General features: G+C 43.9%; 1 protein-coding gene across 1 annotated transcript in view; it reads left to right on the plus strand.

The window, feature by feature from the left end:
* The window catches only part of FOXJ3 (forkhead box J3), a gene marked incomplete in the record, with an annotated part of 128,513 nt that overhangs the window by 41,357 nt on the left and 69,553 nt on the right, over positions 1–17,603 (plus strand). The window contains 2 exon segments of the mRNA XM_056544668.1: positions 2,393–2,459; positions 15,644–16,137. Of these exon segments, the coding sequence (XP_056400643.1) occupies positions 15,814–16,137 (324 nt within the window).

Consider the following 17,603-nt stretch of genomic DNA (forward strand, 5'->3'; position numbering starts at 1 on the left):
GGCCTATACCACGCACCCTCATTTTACTAAGGATATTTGGGTAAAAAATGTCCTTGGTAAAATGAGGGTGCATGTGTGTGTACATGCGTATATCCCGATACACCCCCAGGAAAGGCAGTGGGTGAGAGGCCGTCGCTGCCCGCTTCTCTCCCCCTGCCTTTCCTGGGGTCTAGAGCACTGCTGCCGCCGCTTCTCTCCTGCTGGCTATCGGTGCCGGCACCCCTTTGCCGGCGCCGATAGCCAGGGGGAGAGAAGCGGCGCCGGCAATGGGGCAGCGGCGCCAATAGCCAGGGGGAGAGAAGGGGCAGCGGCACCCATTGCTGGCGCCGCTGCCCCGTTGCCTCCCCCATCCCCGGTTGTATAATTACCTGTTGGCGGGGTCGGGTCAGCGCTGCTTCAGGCTTCCGGTGTGCGTCCCATGCATCGTTGCTATGCACTGCATGGCGCAGCGCAATGACGAGTGACGTCATTGCGCCGCGCCATGCAGCGCATAGCAACGATGCAGGGGACGCACACCGGAGGCCTGAAGCAGCGAGGACCCGACACCGGCAACAGGTAATTATACAACCGGGGATGGGGGAGGCAACGGAGCAGCAGCGCCGGCAATGGGTGCCGCTGCCCCTTCTCTCCCCCTGGCTATCGGTGCCGCTGCCCCATTGCCGGCGCCGCTTCTCTCCCCCTGGCTATCGGCGCCGGCACCGATAGTCAGGGGGAGAGAAGGGCCGGCAGCAGGGCTCTAGACCCCAGGAAAGGCAGGGGGAGAGAAGCCGGCAGCGCTGGCGGTCTCTGCACCTGCAAAGCCGATGCAGTTCATTTGATTTAAAGCGCCCGCTTTAAATCATTGAACTGCAGCGGCTTATCGGCGTATAACACGCAGGTAGACTTTAGGCTAAAAATTTTAGCCTAAGAAGTGCGTGTTATATGCCGATAAATACGGTATATATGGGTACACTATGCCCCCCTGTATACTATACGGCCGGGGGAGGGGAGTAGTGATACTATACATCATTCCTCATCTCATTACACTCTGTAGGCCGGGCTCTCAGCATCCGACCCACTGAGTGGTACCTACCTGAAGACAGTGAGAAAACTGCCACAGGGGACAAAACTGCTTGTTTCCACACACCAGGAAAAATGCCAGGAAAAACTGACAAAACGCAGGAAAAAACCGTGGCAGTTTTTTATATAAACAAAATATATATTATATATATTATTTTTTTTTTTAAATCTTTTAATATTATTATATTTTTTTATTATTATTCATATATATATAATCATTTTTTTAAATTAATATATATACGGTGTGTATACATATATATGCGAAATAGAATGCAGCACACCACTGTTGCATCACTTGATAAAGCCGGTGTGAGATCGGTGAAACGTAGTCCTCTGCACGCTATGGAATAAATCTATTTGTTTTGACTGCAACAGTGGTGTGCTGCATTCTATTTCTCCTATTTGGATTTAGGAACCGGTGAACCCAGGCTCCAATTATGCGAGCACCCTATACTGACTATCACCTGATTCTACTTGATGTGCTGCTTCTATTTTGAATTTTTTTAAATATATATATATTAGAGATGAGCGAATTTACAGTAAATTCGATTCCTCACGAACTTCTCGACTCGGCAGTTGATGACTTTTCCTGCATAAATTAGTTCAGCTTTCCGGTGCTCCGGTGGGCTGGAAAAGGTGGATACAGTCCTAGGAGACTCTTTCCTAGGACTGTATCCATCTTTTCCAGCCCTCCGGAGCACCGGAAAGCTGAACTAATTTATGCAGGAAAAGTCAGCAACCGCCGAGCTGAGAAGTTTGTGACGAATCGAATTTACTGTAAATTCGCTCATCTCTAAAAAATTATATATATATAATATATAATATATATATATATATATATATATATATATATATATATATATATATATATATATTAAAAATGTTTATTTATTTTACTTAAGGGAATCTAACTGCAGGGTTACCCACCCGCTCTAACCTGAATATACAGGTCGGTAGATTGGGTGATCCTGTTTCTATCTACCTGTATATTCACATTAGTACAGGTGACCCTGCTGTCGGATTACCTTTAAATTAAGGGGACACCACTTAGAATAGTAGTCCCCACCCGCATTACAGAAGATGGAACCTTCTACTGTTACTTGAATTTGGACCATCACATCTGTATTGCTGGGGGTGGTATCTTTATAGGATTGTAAGTTGGGAAGCCCCGTAATGAGGTTGGATAGACATGTATGGGTTCATTCATCACTTTCTATGACCCTTGTAATGGGGGGGGGGGGGGGGGGTTCTACATGTTATATGGTCCGGGGTAGAAGTGTCGCTTTGTAAGGTAACTTGTGTCCACACTGACATGTTCTCCTTGTTTTTTCAGCTGGCTAACTTCCTGTCCAGATGGGTTTACATGAACGGCGCTACGCATTTGTGACATCACACACAAGGTGAGGTCCCTGACTTCATATGCATTTTTTTTTTTTTAAACAAAAATGTTGCGATATATCTTTTTAAAGTCTATTGATCTTCTGCGACCTTTGACTTCCCAGGTCAGTGTTTTACAAACCGCGTGCCTCCAAGCTGTTGAAAAAAAACTACAACTCCCAGCATGCCCGGACAGCCAACGGCTGTCCGGGCATGCTGGGAGTTGTAGTTTTGCAACAGCTGGAGGCACGCTGTTTGTAAAACACTGCACTGACTTTCTGTTTTAGGGTGCGTTCACACTGAGGAATAGGAGAGGAATCCTCGCGTAAAAATTCAGCCGTGGAATTAACGCAGAATTCCGTGCGGATTTTCCGCATGGAATATAGGAGAAATTTTTTTTTTTTTTTTTTTGCTGGACTACAACCACCAATTAGAATTTCCCTTTTTATTTATTTACGGCATTTATTTTTCGAGAGGATTTTCAAAGCAGATTCCTAGCATATTCCATGTGAAAATGATTTCAAGTGGAATTTTTTTTACCATTGACTTTAATGGACTTCTGCTCGCATATTCCGCAAGAAGAATAAACCTGTTCTTTCTTCTAGCGTAACAGAATTCCGCGGCGGAATTTACGCAGTGTGAACAGTGCAGAGTAAAAATACATTGGATTCAATGGCAAAGCTGATGTTAATTATTTGTAAGCGGAGAATTCAAGAGGAATTACTCGAGTAAATTCCTCTTGAATTCAGCAGGAAACCAGCTACATTCAGCTTAGGCTCTGTTCACACTAGAGTCTTGACAGGGCTATTAGAGCAGTTTCCACCATTTGGCAGCAACAATAACGCAGCACGTCTGACACATATGATGTAATCAGTCTAACCTGTTTTTTAGATGCCACTGACTTTTTACAGGTCCGTCATGTTACCATTTTCACTAAGCAGACGGCCCATGCCGGGAGTTGTGGTTTTTGCAACAGCTGGAGACACACTGGGGGAGATTCTCAAAAACTACAGTAATTTCGGTTCCAGCGATATTATTCACACCACTTTTTTTTTTTTTCTCCTCACATTTTCAAAGTTTCCCTGTGCTGCTTTGAAAATATGTAAAAATTCATTTTTGCGCCACTTTAGTTTTTTTTTTGTGCCATTTTTTTTGTTGTTACAGCCATATGTTTTTGTTTTTTTATGCGGCAAAATTGCTGAGTTTGGCGCCAAAATCAGCAATTTTTTTGCCAAATTTTACATCCCCAGAAAGTTCTTGCGGAAACATCTCACAAAATATTCCATGGTTACTAGTGCCCAGACAAGTGATAACTGTGTAAATAAAACATTTCTGAGCTTAAAGGGGTATTCCAGGAAAAAACTTTTTTTATTTATTTATTTTTTATAAATCAACTGGCTAAAGAAAGTTTCACTGGCTAAAGAAACCAGATGTGTAAATTACTTCTATTAAAAAATGTTAATCCTTCCAATAATTATCAGCTGCTGAAGTTGAGTTACTTTCTGTCTGGCAACAGTGCTCTCTGCTGACATCTCTGCTTGTCTTGGGAACTGCACAGAGTAGAAGGTTTGCTATGGGGATTTGCTTCTACTCTGGACAGTTCCCGAGACAGGTGTCATCAGAGAGCACTTAGACAGAAAAGAACACCTCAACTTATAAGTACTGAAAGGATTAAAGGGGTACTCCGCCCCTAGACATCTTATCCCCTATTCAAAGGATAGGGGATAAGATGTCAGATCACCGTGGTGCCGCTGCTGGCACTGCGCTATCATTACAGCACAGAGCGAGTTCGCTCTGCACGTAATGACGGGCAATACAGGGGCCGGAGCATCGTTACGTCACGGCTCCGCCCCTCGTGACGTCACAGCCCGCCCCTTTCAATACAAGTCTATGGGAGGGGGCGCGGCGGTTGTCACGCCCCCTGCCATAGACTTGCATTAAGGGGACGGGCCGTGATGTCACGAGGGGCGGAGCCATGACTTCACACGGCTCTGTCCCCTGTATCGCCCGTCATTACGCACAGAGCGAACTCGCTCTGTGCTGTAATGATAGCGCAGTGCCGCAGCAGGGATCCCGGGGCTCCCCAGCAGCGGGACCCCGGTGATCTGACATCTTATCCCCTATCCTTTGGATAGGGGATAAGATGTCTAGGGGCGGAGTACCCCTTTAAGATTTTTTTTAATAGAAGTAATTTACAAATCTGTTTAACTTTCTGGAGCCCGATGAGATATATATATATTTTTTTCCCTGGATAACCCCTTTAAATGTGAGTGCAGGTGCAGTTAACAAGAAAAAAATAATAATAAAAAAAAATAAAATAAAAATTATATATGCATGCAGTTCCCACCTCTGGACACCACAGCTGTCTAAGTTGCCCCTCCAACCTAATTGTAGCTATGATTAGTCAAATGTGCCGAACATCTGCACATGCTTTCAGTGCGGACATTACGCATATTTTCTGCCATGTGAACCTGGCCTAAGTGTTAGGTTCAGGGTATAAGATGACTGAGCTTTCGGGTTCATGATGTCACGGCACAATCCCTCCATTCATATCTATAGAATGAGCCGTGATGGTTAGTACATAACCATCGCGCCTCCTCCCATAGACATGAATGAAGGAGGCGTGACTGCTGTGGTCGCCAGTCATCTGGCACGGAATGGCGTTTGCTCCGTGCACAGGATGACTGGGGTGCTGCAGGGGGTCAGACATCTTATACGCTATCCTTTGTAGGGGCGGAGTACCCCTTTAAACTAATTGGAGTAATCACCAGTGATCTGCTGTAGTGTGTGAGGGAACACACCAGCAAGTGTCCTTTTCCCCTGCAGCACCACCACAGGTGGCATTATTCAGTTCTCTCAACCATAATTGGGGGAATAACAAATGCGCTGGGTCCTCCAGGGTGAGAGGCGCGGTTTGTAGCTGCTCTTCGCTAAAGAACCACAGTGGGGTTTTGGCAGTAGGACTGTATTGCAGACCGCTACACCTGCTTCTCTTCTCTCCCTGCATTTTTCCTCCAGCAGACAGGACATCAGTTTTTACTTTTAGGCCTGTTTCATAAAATGGGAGCATTACCAATGCATTTCCTTTATCCACATTACAGCTGCAAAGGTTTTGAAAGAGCTTTATTCATCATTCAGTCGTCATTACAAGTCATACAATAAATTACAATCACACAAAGCATGGCAGTACAATATACAGCACAGGTTCCCTAAGCTATACACCGCACCACATGCTACGCTAACACTCCGCTCCATCACTCGATATCGAAGAAACAAAATAAAAAAACAACACATTACAGACTGTGATCGGGGAGGGGGTGGGGTCTATGGGGGTAGGGAGGGGCAGATTACGGGGCCAAACTACTAGGCAAACGTATGGCGAGTGATGGGAGTAGAGGGGTGTTAATCCTTAAACCTCTTCATTGACATTTGGATTGTCCAAAATAGAATAGTCTCTAAGTAAGCTATGAATCGGCCTGCGGCAGTCCTGGACGGACATGTCCTCCCTGTTGTAGATGAGGTGGTTCCTGGCCAGCCATGTAGCGTCCTTAACCTCTTAAGGACCCATGACGTATGCATACGTCATGGGTCCCGGTCCTGCGATATAACGCGGGGTCACACGGTGACCCCGCATCATATCGCGGCGGGCCCGGCGTCATAGTGAAGCCGGGACCCGCCTCTAATAGCGCGCGGCACTGATCGCTGTGCCGCGCGCTATTAACCCTTTAGCCGCGCGCTCAAAGCTGAGCCGCGCGGCTAAAAACGAAAGTAAAAGTGCCCGGCTAGCTCAGGGAGCTGTTCGGGATCGCCGCGGTATAATCGCGGCATCCCGAACAGCTGTAGCACAGGAGGAAGGTCTCTTACCTTCCTTCCTGCAGTCCGATCGCCGAATGAATGCTTCAAGCCTGAGATCCAGGCTTGAGCATTCAATCGCCTAAAACACTGATTGATCCATTCCTATGGAGATGGATCAATCAGTGTAAAAGATCAGTAAATGCAATGTTATAGCCCCTTATGGGAGCTATAATGTTGCATAAGAAAAGTGTAAAAAAATCATTAACCCTTTCAATTATCCCTTCCCCTAATAAAAGTTTAAATCACCCGGCATTTCCAAAAATAAAAAAAACATTATGTAAATAATAATAAAAATAAACATATGTGGTATCGTCGCGTGCGGAAATATCCGATTTATAAAAATATACCGCTTTTTAAACCGCTCGTTCAATGGCGTACGCGCAAAAAAATTCCAAAGTCCAAAATAGCGCATTTTTGATCACTTTTTATACCACAAAAAAGTGAATAAAAAGTGATCAAAAAGTCTGATCAGAACAAAAATGGTACCGCTAAAAACTTCAGATGACGGCGCAAAAAATGAGTCCTCAAAGCGCCCTGAACACAGAAAAATAAAAAAGTTATAGGGGTCAAAAGATGACCATTTTAAACGTATAAATTTTCCTGCATGTATTCATGATTTTTTTCGGAAGTGATACAAATTCAAACCTATACAAGTAGGGTATCATTTTAACCGTATGGACCTACAGAATAAAGATAAGGTATCATTTTTGACAAAAAATGTACAGCGTAAAAATAGAAGCCCCCAAAACTTACAAAATAGTGTTTTTTCATCAATTTTGTCGCACATTGATTTTTTTTCCCGTTTCGCCGTAGATTTTTGGGTAAAATGACTAATGTCATTACAAAGTAGAATTAGTGACGCAAAAATTAAGCCATTATATATAATTTTAGGTGAAAATTTTTAAGAGTTATGATTTTTTAAAGTTAAGGAGGAAAAATTGAAAATGAAAAAACGGAAAAAGCCCGGGTCCTTAAGGGGTTAAAACAGTTCACAGGGCACCAGGCCTCCTGGATGGCCTCCATGTCGTGAACCCCAGGAAACAGTCCATAAAGGACCGAATGGTACGATAAGTTGTTCCTGGGTACCGAGTCTCTAAGTTCAAGTTCCAGGGCATTCAATAGGCCCTGAGCACAGGGGCACTGCCAAAAGACATGCATAGATGTTTCCTCCACGTAGGGGCACCTGGGGCAGTACCTGGTTTTGCACAGGCCATGGGCATGCATAAATGACCTCAGAGAGAGTCCCCCCTGAATGGCCATCCACAACAATTGTTTGGGACAATGTAGCTTCTGCAAGGCTAACCAATGGACATAAGGACCATTAGTTAGCCTTGCAGAGGCTACATTGTCCCAAACAGTCTCTGCTGTGGCCTCAGGGAGCCCTGGAACGAGCTCCAGCAAGTCCTTAGCTCTGATGAGCTTGTAAACAGTCTTGGGCTTCCACAGGTTGGGCTTGAGTCCCTCCAGTTGGTGTTCCCCTATGAACCGGACGACATCCCCATAGAATCAGGGAGTGTGCTAGTTGTAAGGGATGGAGCTGTCCCACTTGTCCCAGCCGATCCTCTTCCATTACATTACAGCTGCAAAGGTATTGAAAGAGCTTTATTCGTCATTCAGTAGTCATTACAAATCATACAATAAATTACAATCGCACAAAGCATGACAGTACAATATACAGCCCAGGTTCCATAAGCTATACACCGTACCACATGCTACACTAACACTCATACATTACAGCTGCAAATCCTGACCATAGGTCTGATGTCCCAGACTGATAGGTGTCAGATGAGGCTTGCGGCCATAATATGCCCACGTCAGTCAAGCCTATCTTGGCTTATAGTTTGTATCTTTTCTTCCCGTACTCATCTGGTGACACTGTTATCTTATTCCATCGGCGCATTAATAAGAATATTCAGTGGGCGAGCAACTTATTAGGGATTTTTACATAACAAAATGCAGTTTTAATGAGGAATTCTTGTTAATAATGTAGATTGGTATTATGTTAATCTAGGAGGCTTGTTTGGTGGGAAATCATTTGAATATACCTTTGGGCAAATGCATGAGATTATTCCTCGCTCGGGTCCCCATGGAGAGGTATACAATATTTTTTTGGCCGAATTGAATTAATGCGAGCTGATAAATATCAATTTGCTTCTCATTTTGGATTCCCGCCCTCCTCAAATTCCCCTGCAGCTAGGAATTGGCTCAAAAACAGGATCTGGAGATCATTAGAATTCACATATAAAGCCTCTAAATATAGACGCAGGAACAAACGCTGTTTATTTGGACTTTAACAGGGGCAGAAGATGTTTTGTGGGTTTTTGGAATATGAAATACAAGTTGAAGCGTTGGCTGAGGGTTACCGTATATACTCGAGTATAAGCCGACCCGAACATAAGCCGAGGCCCCTAATTTCACCCCAAAAACCGAGGAAAAGTTATTGACTCGACTATAAGCCTAGGGTGGGAAATACATCATCCCCCCCATGTAATCATCCAGACCCCTGTCATCATACAGACCCCCGTCATCATATCCCCCTCCCTTCATCATCACTGCCTGTCAATCCCTTCAGCCATCGGCTGTTCAGGCATGCTGGGAGTTGTAGTTTTGAAACTTCTGGAGGTCCGCAGGTTGAAGACCACTGCGGCCTTCATAATCATCCAGACCCCCCCTTTAGTTTTCTTCTCCCCTCGGTGGGAAGGAAGGGTGAGCTGGTCCGGGCCATCTATGCTGCAGGGACCATCCGGTGGGGAGGGTTAGTTGTTCCGGGCTGTCTATTTTCACCAGGGGGGCCCTTTTCTCTGCGCTCCGGGCCCGGCCCCGGACTAGTGACATTGCCTTGATGACGACGCACAGGGACGTTCATGCGCAGGGAGGCTGCGAATTAACGTCCCTGTGCGGCATCGTCAAGGCAACATGACTAGTCCGGGGCCGGGCCCGGAGCGCAGAGAAAAGGGCCCCCCTGGTGAAAATGGACAGCCCGGAATGACTAACCCTCCCCACCGGGTGGTCCCTGCAGCATAGATGGCCCGGACCAGCTCACCCTTCCTTCCCACCGAGGGGAGAAGAAAACTAAAGGGGGGGGTCTGGATGATTATGAAGGCCGCAGTGGTCTTCAACCTGTGGACCTCCAGAGGTTTCAAAACTACAACTCCCAGCATGCCCGGACAGCCGATGGCTGTCCGGGCATGCTGGTAGTTGTAGTTTTGCAACTTCTGGAGGTCCACAGGTTGAAGACCACTGAGAAGGGATTGACAGACGGAGAGTTCACTCGAGTATAAGCCGAGGGGGGTGGTTTCGGCATGAAAAATCGTGCAGAAAAACTTGCCTTACACTCGAGTATATACGGTATGTATCAAAGTGACACTCCGGCCATAAATGTTATTTCATAAAGGGCAAAAGTCAATTTCTCTCTGAAACTCAACGAGCGTGTCATAGAGAGAGGCCCCGTCTGACACCTATCAGTCTGACTCTTACGGTCAGGAATTCCAGTTGTAATATGGATGAGAAAATACAGCGAGCCAGGACCGGAGGCGGGTGATTATTAGGAGGACGGAGCCATGCGGACCGGATTCAGGGCACTAGTTTAGCTCCACCCCAGTGTTGCCCCTTATGAAATACTTATGGCTGAATTGTCGCTTTGAGTCACTTTGTAAGTTTGCATTAAAGGGGTCAACTGTGCATTAAAGGGGTAATCCGGTTCTCCAGCGTTCTGCTGGAGGCAGTGATCGTGAGGTCACTGGCACACACCCCCTTTTGACATCCTCGCGCCCTCTCCATTCATGTCTATGGGAGGGGGCATGTCGGCCCACATGCCCCCTCCCATAGACATGAATGGTGGGGGTGTGGTGGGACATCATGAGGGGCATAACCGTGACGTGACGACCACTGCCGCAGGAACTCAATGTTTGTTTAGAACACGGAGTGCTGCAGGAGATCGCAGGGGAACCTAGCAGCGGGACCCCCCGCGAGGAGACATCTTATACCCTATCATTTGGATAGGGTATAAGATGTCTGGCAGCGGAGTACCTCTTTAAAGGGGTTATCCAGCGAATATACTGTAGGATGGATATGTGTTTTATTTGCTGGATAACACCTTTAGGAGGACTCTTCAGTTTGAAAACCCAGGATCCTTATCTCTTGGCCAGAGTGGAGACTGGTTAGACAGAGAGCATCTTATTTTGGAGGACCTGTCCTGTCCTTCATAACACAAACAACCCATTGATTTTATAAGGACCCACTGTGTAATGTTCATTTTTTTCACTGTGGTGGCGCTGCAGAGAAACTGAACACTTACTGCCAGGTTTCCCTACAGATGTTCGATGGGGATTAATGCAGGGGCAAAACCTATTGTATATTGTTAAGACACTTCTAAGAAGTATGGAAACCACAGAGTTATACAGGAGATGTCTATATATATATATATATATATATATATATATATATATATATATATATATATATATATATATATAATAAAGAGAGAGGTAGGGAGGGAGGGAGATATGAGGGAGAGAGGTAGGGAGGGAGGGAGATATGAGGGAGAGAGGTAGGGAGGGAGGGAGATATGAGGGAGAGAGGTAGGGAGATATGAGGGAGAGAGGGAGGGAGAGAGGGAGGGAGAGATGAGGGAGATATGAGGGAGAGAGGTAGGGAGGGAGGGAGATATGAGGGAGAGAGGTAGGGAGGGAGGGAGATATGAGGGAGAGAGGTAGGGAGGGAGGGATATATGAGGGAGAGAGGTAGGGAGGGAGGGAGATATGAGGGAGAGAGGTAGGGAGGGAGGGAGATATGAGGGAGAGAGGTAGGGAGGGAGGGAGATATGAGGGAGAGAGGTAGGGAGATATGAGGGAGAGAGGTAGGGAGATATGAGGGAGAGAGGTAGGGAGATATGAGGGAGAGAGGTAGGGAGGGAGGGAGATATGAGGGAGATATGAGGGAGAGAGGTAGGGAGAGAGATATGAGGGAGAGAGGGAGATATGAGGGAGAGAGGTAGGTAGGGAGGGAGATATACATAGAGATATATATATATATATATATATATATATATATATATATATATATATATATATAAAAAACAAAAATAAAACTTCTTGTAAAGGCAGCACCACCACAGCTGTGCATGGGTTGTTGGTGGGCTGTGGAAAGGCCAGTTTTTTTATTTTTCATTTTTAATAATTTTTGGAAGCCATGTTTTTTTAAATTCAGGATAAGCACTTCAGTTTCTTTGGAGAGTGACCAGACTTGTAAGTGTATGGCTATGTTCACACGGTGGAATGTCCGCACAGAAAATTTCCACTCGGACATTCCACAGACAGTAGAACAAGCCGGCTCTAGCACCGCTCGGAAATGCGCCCTCTCCTAGACGGCAATGCATTTCCTTGTGGAATATGCAAAAACATTGAACGTGTTTATTGTTTTTGCCGATGCCGGAATCCGAAGTTCTGCCTTGTGGACAGAGCAGCAGAATCCCATTGAAATCAATGGGGATCTGCTGCTGCAGAATATCCTTGCGTGGGATTCATGCTGAATTCATGCTGACATTCTGCCGTATGAACATGGCTATGACTTGACAAGTTTAGGCCAGTGTTTCCCAACCAGGGTGCCTCCAGCTGTTGCAAAACTACAACTCCCAGCATGCACGGACAGCCAAAGGCTTTCTGGGCATGCTGGGAATTATAGTTTTGCAACAGCTGGAGGCACCCTGGTTGGGAAACACTGGTCTAGGCATTCTCATGATCAGCCAGAGTCCCAGCGGTCAGAAACCCACATTCGTAGGGGATATTTACCTATGGCATAAAACTTAATTAATCTGTCCCTATAGCTTTGGGGACAACCAGTGTTTTATATACCTATCTTAACCTGAAGATCGTTGGACTAAGATGCACTAGAAGTATTAAGAAGCAAATGCCACTTAAGACATTTGCTACATCTTTGTGTTCCTGGATATCACTTACTGCAGTGGTAATCCTCTTGCCTGGCCGGTACTATGGGACGGACAGAAATCGTTCTGCAAGATCGGTCCCATAGCAGAAATAGACCACCATTCTTGGGGGGTCAGGCCACCAGTGATCAAACATCTCCTATACCTTGAATAAGTAACACAGTATATGCTAATAATTGTAAGATGTACAATCACAATCTTATCAGAAAGGTCTCACTCAGTGTTTCCCAACCAGGGTGCCTCCAGCTGTTGCAAAACTACAATTCCCAGTATGCCCGGACAGCCTTCGGCTGTCCGGGCATGCTGGGAGTTGTAGTTTTGCTACAGCTGGAGGCACCCTGGTTGGTAAACACTGTCCTGACTGCTGCTCTAGTAGGTGGAGCTCATTAATGGGGTAACTGGAAATAATTCTGACTATAATATTATTATTATTATTATTAGTAATAATAATAATTATTATTATTATAATTAATAATTTATATTTTCTTATTTTTATTAATATATTATTAGTAAAAATAACAATAAAAAAATTATAAAAATATAAAATAATAATTGATATTTTTTTATTTTGTTATTTTTACTACTAATAATAAATATATATTAATAAAAATAACAATAAAAAATATTTTTTTATATTCTTTTTTTATTGTTTTTATCAATTATAATAAAAAGAACAAAAAAATATAAAATATTATTATTATTATTATTATTATTAATACAAATAATTACTATTATTTCTATTATATAATTTTTTTACCTTTTTAAATGCTTGCTAGATTTTTTTTCGCTTCATGAAATTAATTATTCTATAATTATTTTTGGTGGATTAATTTTAACAAATCATTTTATTTTCATTACATTTTTTTTCTACAATCATTCTGGTCTTATAATTTCCATCTTATAATTTCCATTTTGGGCCCAGGATAGGCTTATCGGTGGCTGCAGATACTTTGCTGTGACATTGTGGGAAAAGCCAGCGCAGCACGCTGCAGTCGGAGCCATGATGTGATTTACCATCTCTGTGTGCGGAGGCCTGACCTTATTATCTCCGCTGCTGTATACTTATGAGATGCTGGATGGGCGCAGCGTTACTGTCACCTCCATCCAAAGATATGCCTCCTGAAATGCAAAATTTCCCTGGTGATTCTTTGATCTCCTTGGTTTATCAGAGGTTTCCAAGATCTTCATACATTATTCTGCATTACTTGATTATTCTGATTTTGACGATTCTTTTTTTTTCTTCTCTTTGTTTGTCCCCTTTTGTTTTTGTTTCAGTACTGTAGTATGTGATTTTTGGCAGATTTTAGAGCATTGTTTCCTGTATCTTTCCAGCTGTTACAACCCTACAACTTCCAGCATGCCCTTACAGCCAAAGGCATGCTGGGAGGTGTAGTTTTTGCAGCAGCTGGACAGACACGTATTGGGAAACAGCGCATGGAGTAAATGGAGCTCTATAGATACTTGGATGGATGGATGGAGGATGGATGGATGGATGGAGGATGGATGGATGGAGGATGGATGGATGGAGGATGGGAGGATGGATGGATGGAGGATGGAGGATGGATGGATGGATGGATGGAGGATGGATGGAGGATGGATGGATGGAGGATGGATGGATGGAGGATGGATGGATGGAGGATGGATGGATGGATGGAGGATGGATGGATGGATGGAGGATGGATGGAGGATGGATGGAGGATGGATGGATGGAGGATGGATGGAGGATGGATGGATGGAGGATGGATGGATGGAGGATGGATGGATGGATGGAGGATGGATGGATGGATGGAGGATGGATGGATGGATGGATGGATGGAGGATGGATGGAGGATGGATGGATGAATGGAGGATGGATGGATGAATGGAGGATGGATGGATGAATGGAGGATGAATGGAGGATGGATGGATGAATGGAGGATGAATGGATGGAGGATGAATGGATGGAGGATGGATGGAGGGAGGATGGATGGATGGATGGAGGATGGATGGATGAATGGAGGATGGATGGATGAATGGAGGATGGATGGATGAATGGAGGATGGATGGATGAATGGAGGATGGATGGATGAATGGATGGATGAATGGAGGATGAATGGATGGAGGATGGATGGAGGATGAATGGATGGAGGATGGATGGAGGATGAATGGATGGAGGATGGATGGAGGATGAATGGATGGAGGATGGATGGAGGATGGATGGAGGATGAATGGATGGAGGATGAATGGAGGATGAATGGAGGATGAATGGATGGAGGATGAATGGATGGAGGATGGATGGATGGAGGATGAATGGATGGAGGATGGATGGATGATTGATGATGATAGGAGCTTTTCCCAGTGTATTATCTAAACATATGGCTCCATAGAGAGTTTTGGTGCTTCTGAATGGGATTGAAGGCACTGGCTGGCCTATAACCTTTTTTGAAGGATCAGGAGCCATTCATTAGTTTTTGATGATTATACAGGGAATGTCTGATTTAGAAGTTTTAATTCCAGAAATGTAACCCCCCTGTTGGAATCAGTATTTATTATTTCCTAGAGAGAGAGAGTGGCTGTGTAATATTAATTTTCTCCTGTTGGGGTGCTGTAGGAAAATGGAGTACCCCATGATCAGCCTATGGTCAGAGACCTTTCTACTCAGTAAAAATTTGAGGACCCCTTAAAATCATTCTACTCACTAACGCTCAATTCTGCTATGTCCTATTATAGTCCTTAAAGCGTACCTTTGATTTCAGGTGACTTTTCAGGATAAGCTTCCCTGTGTGTGCACATGAGGTGCAGCACTTTTTCTGGCCATTATACAACTTGTATTAGTTTTCAGTAGATTTCTGCTCTGCAGGCTTTATCTATCATTTGTATTTCTCACAGAGCTGGTGGGGTGGTGCTCCCTCCTGCCCCCCTCCATACACTTGCTGAGCTGATTTTTAGAGATTATTTTAACAGCAGGAAGAGGAAGAAAGTTTGATAACAGAAGAAAAAAAGCATTTATGTCTGATAATATATATTACAAAATTTCTTCGCTTGTACTATTGATATGCAAAGTTTGTTTAAATTAAAGCGCCTATATAATGAAAACTTTTAAGCTGTTTTAGATTTCCTAAACACGGTCTGTCTAATCTATTTAATCTATTTATATAATTATAAAATATATAATATATATATATATATATATATATATATATATATATATATATATTTTTTTTTTTTTGTATTTAATAAAATATTTCTATCTTTAATAATTTTATTTATGAAATGAAAAAAAAATTATGTCTAATTTAATTTATATATATATATATATATATATATATATATATATATATATATATATATTTTTTTTTTTTTTTATATATGTCTATATTTAATTTTTTAATTGATGATTTTTTTTTATATTTTTTTTACTTCTTTCAGATTAAGCATTGGTCATCCTTTCATTTGGAAGTCTTAAGTTACACTACCTGGACACCAGGACTTTTTCCAGTTTCTTTTTCACCTGGAAGCACAGTATACATTAAAAAGTAAAAAAAAAAGGAAAATATAAAGCTATATAAATATATACACCTATAAACTGAAAGCCCAAAATGACTTCAGAACTTGAGAGCAGCCTCACCTCTATGGACTGGCTCCCCCAGCTGACAGTGAGAGCTGCCATTCAGAATGCTGACTCCAACCAGAACACCCACGGATCTGGGATCTCCAAGAAGAGCGCCCTCATCGACCCCAACACCACACTGGACCAGGAGGAAGTACAACAGCACAAGGACGGGAAGCCCCCCTATAGTTACGCCAGCCTCATCACTTTCGCTATCAACGGCTCCCCAAAAAAGAAAATGACTCTTAGTGAGATTTACCAGTGGATCTGTGACAATTTCCCCTATTATAAGGAAGCTGGAAGCGGCTGGAAGGTGAGTGCAGAGCTCTGGATGATACTGATTCCATAGAACAATCATCTGCAATCTGTGGACCTCCAGCTGTTGCAATACTACAACTCCCAGCATGCCCGGACAGCTGGGAGTTGTAGTTTTGCAACATTTGGAGGTCCAACGGCTGTCTGAGCATGCTGGGAGTTGTAGTTTTGCAGTATCTGGAGGGGCAACAGCTGCCCGGACATGCTGGGAGTTGTAGATTTGCAGTATCTGGAGGTGCAACAGCTGCCCAGACATGCTGGGAGTTGTAGTTTTGCAACATCTGGAGGTTCAACAGCTGCCCGGACATGCTGGGAGTTGTAGTTTTGCAACATCTGAAGATCCAACAGCTGCCCAGACATGCTGGGAGTTGTAGTTTTGCAACATCTGGAGGTCCACAGTTTTGATACCACTGTCCCATAGGGTTTAAATTGTATTCTGCGGCCTCTGAACTTGATAGATTGGTAGTTTCCAAATCTTTCTGGTTTTCCCTCACCTAATCATTCAGAATATAAACCTGCTGCCTACAGCCATTTCTCCTTTCTGCTTCGCACTGTAAAAGTACAGCATAGGGCTGAGAAGATATTGAAGGGCTACTCCAGTTCAGGAAAATGTATCCCCATGTCTATGAAAATGTATCCCCATGCTTCAAGAAGATATAAGGAGCAGACAGCAGGAGGGGAAATGAGGACACTGGGGGGGGGGGGGGGGGGTGAATGAATTGTTGTAAACACACTGGGGCCAATAAATTTTTGTAAATATGCATGGGGGCATACATTTTGGGGTCAAATTAGTAGTTTAAAAACCCCGCCGGGAGCCCTAAATGGCTCCTCAGTGCCGGCCATTCAGGGCTCCCGGCAGGGAATTTAAAAGTGAAAGTAAAAATATACCATACATCGCAGGGGAGTGGATCATGCTGCCCGCTCTCCTGTTTAATAACTTCTGATCGCATCAGATCTCAGAAGTGAGACCCGGTGCGATCAATCCCTCAGCCCCTGATCTACAACCCCCGTCATGGAACAGAGTCTGTTCCATGATGGTGGTAGTAGTACAAACACTAATGTAGCCTCCCCCCAGCCACCGGCAGACTCCCGCAGCTGGGGAACTACTACTCCCATCATGGAAACAAGTCTGTTCCATGATGGGAGTAGCAGTAGTAGTCCCGGCTGCGGGAGTCTGTAGGCAGACGTGTTAAAACGGCCATAAAATAACGGTACATGACGGATGTTAGAACAGGTCTTAACAGATGAATATGCCCGTTATTTTGACGGACATTATTCAGCCGTTATTTAATCCGTTATTATACATCAGTTTTTTTTTATTTATACAATACAGAAAACGGATGTTTAATAATGGATCAATACTCATAGGGGAGAATTATCAAAACTTGTGCAGAGGAAAAGTTGCCCAGTTGCCCATAGCAACCAATCAGATCACTTCTTTCATTTCTAACAAGGCCTCTGCAA

This window comes from Hyla sarda, chromosome 10, assembly GCF_029499605.1.
Source record: "Hyla sarda isolate aHylSar1 chromosome 10, aHylSar1.hap1, whole genome shotgun sequence".
NCBI lineage: Eukaryota > Metazoa > Chordata > Amphibia > Anura > Hylidae > Hyla > Hyla sarda.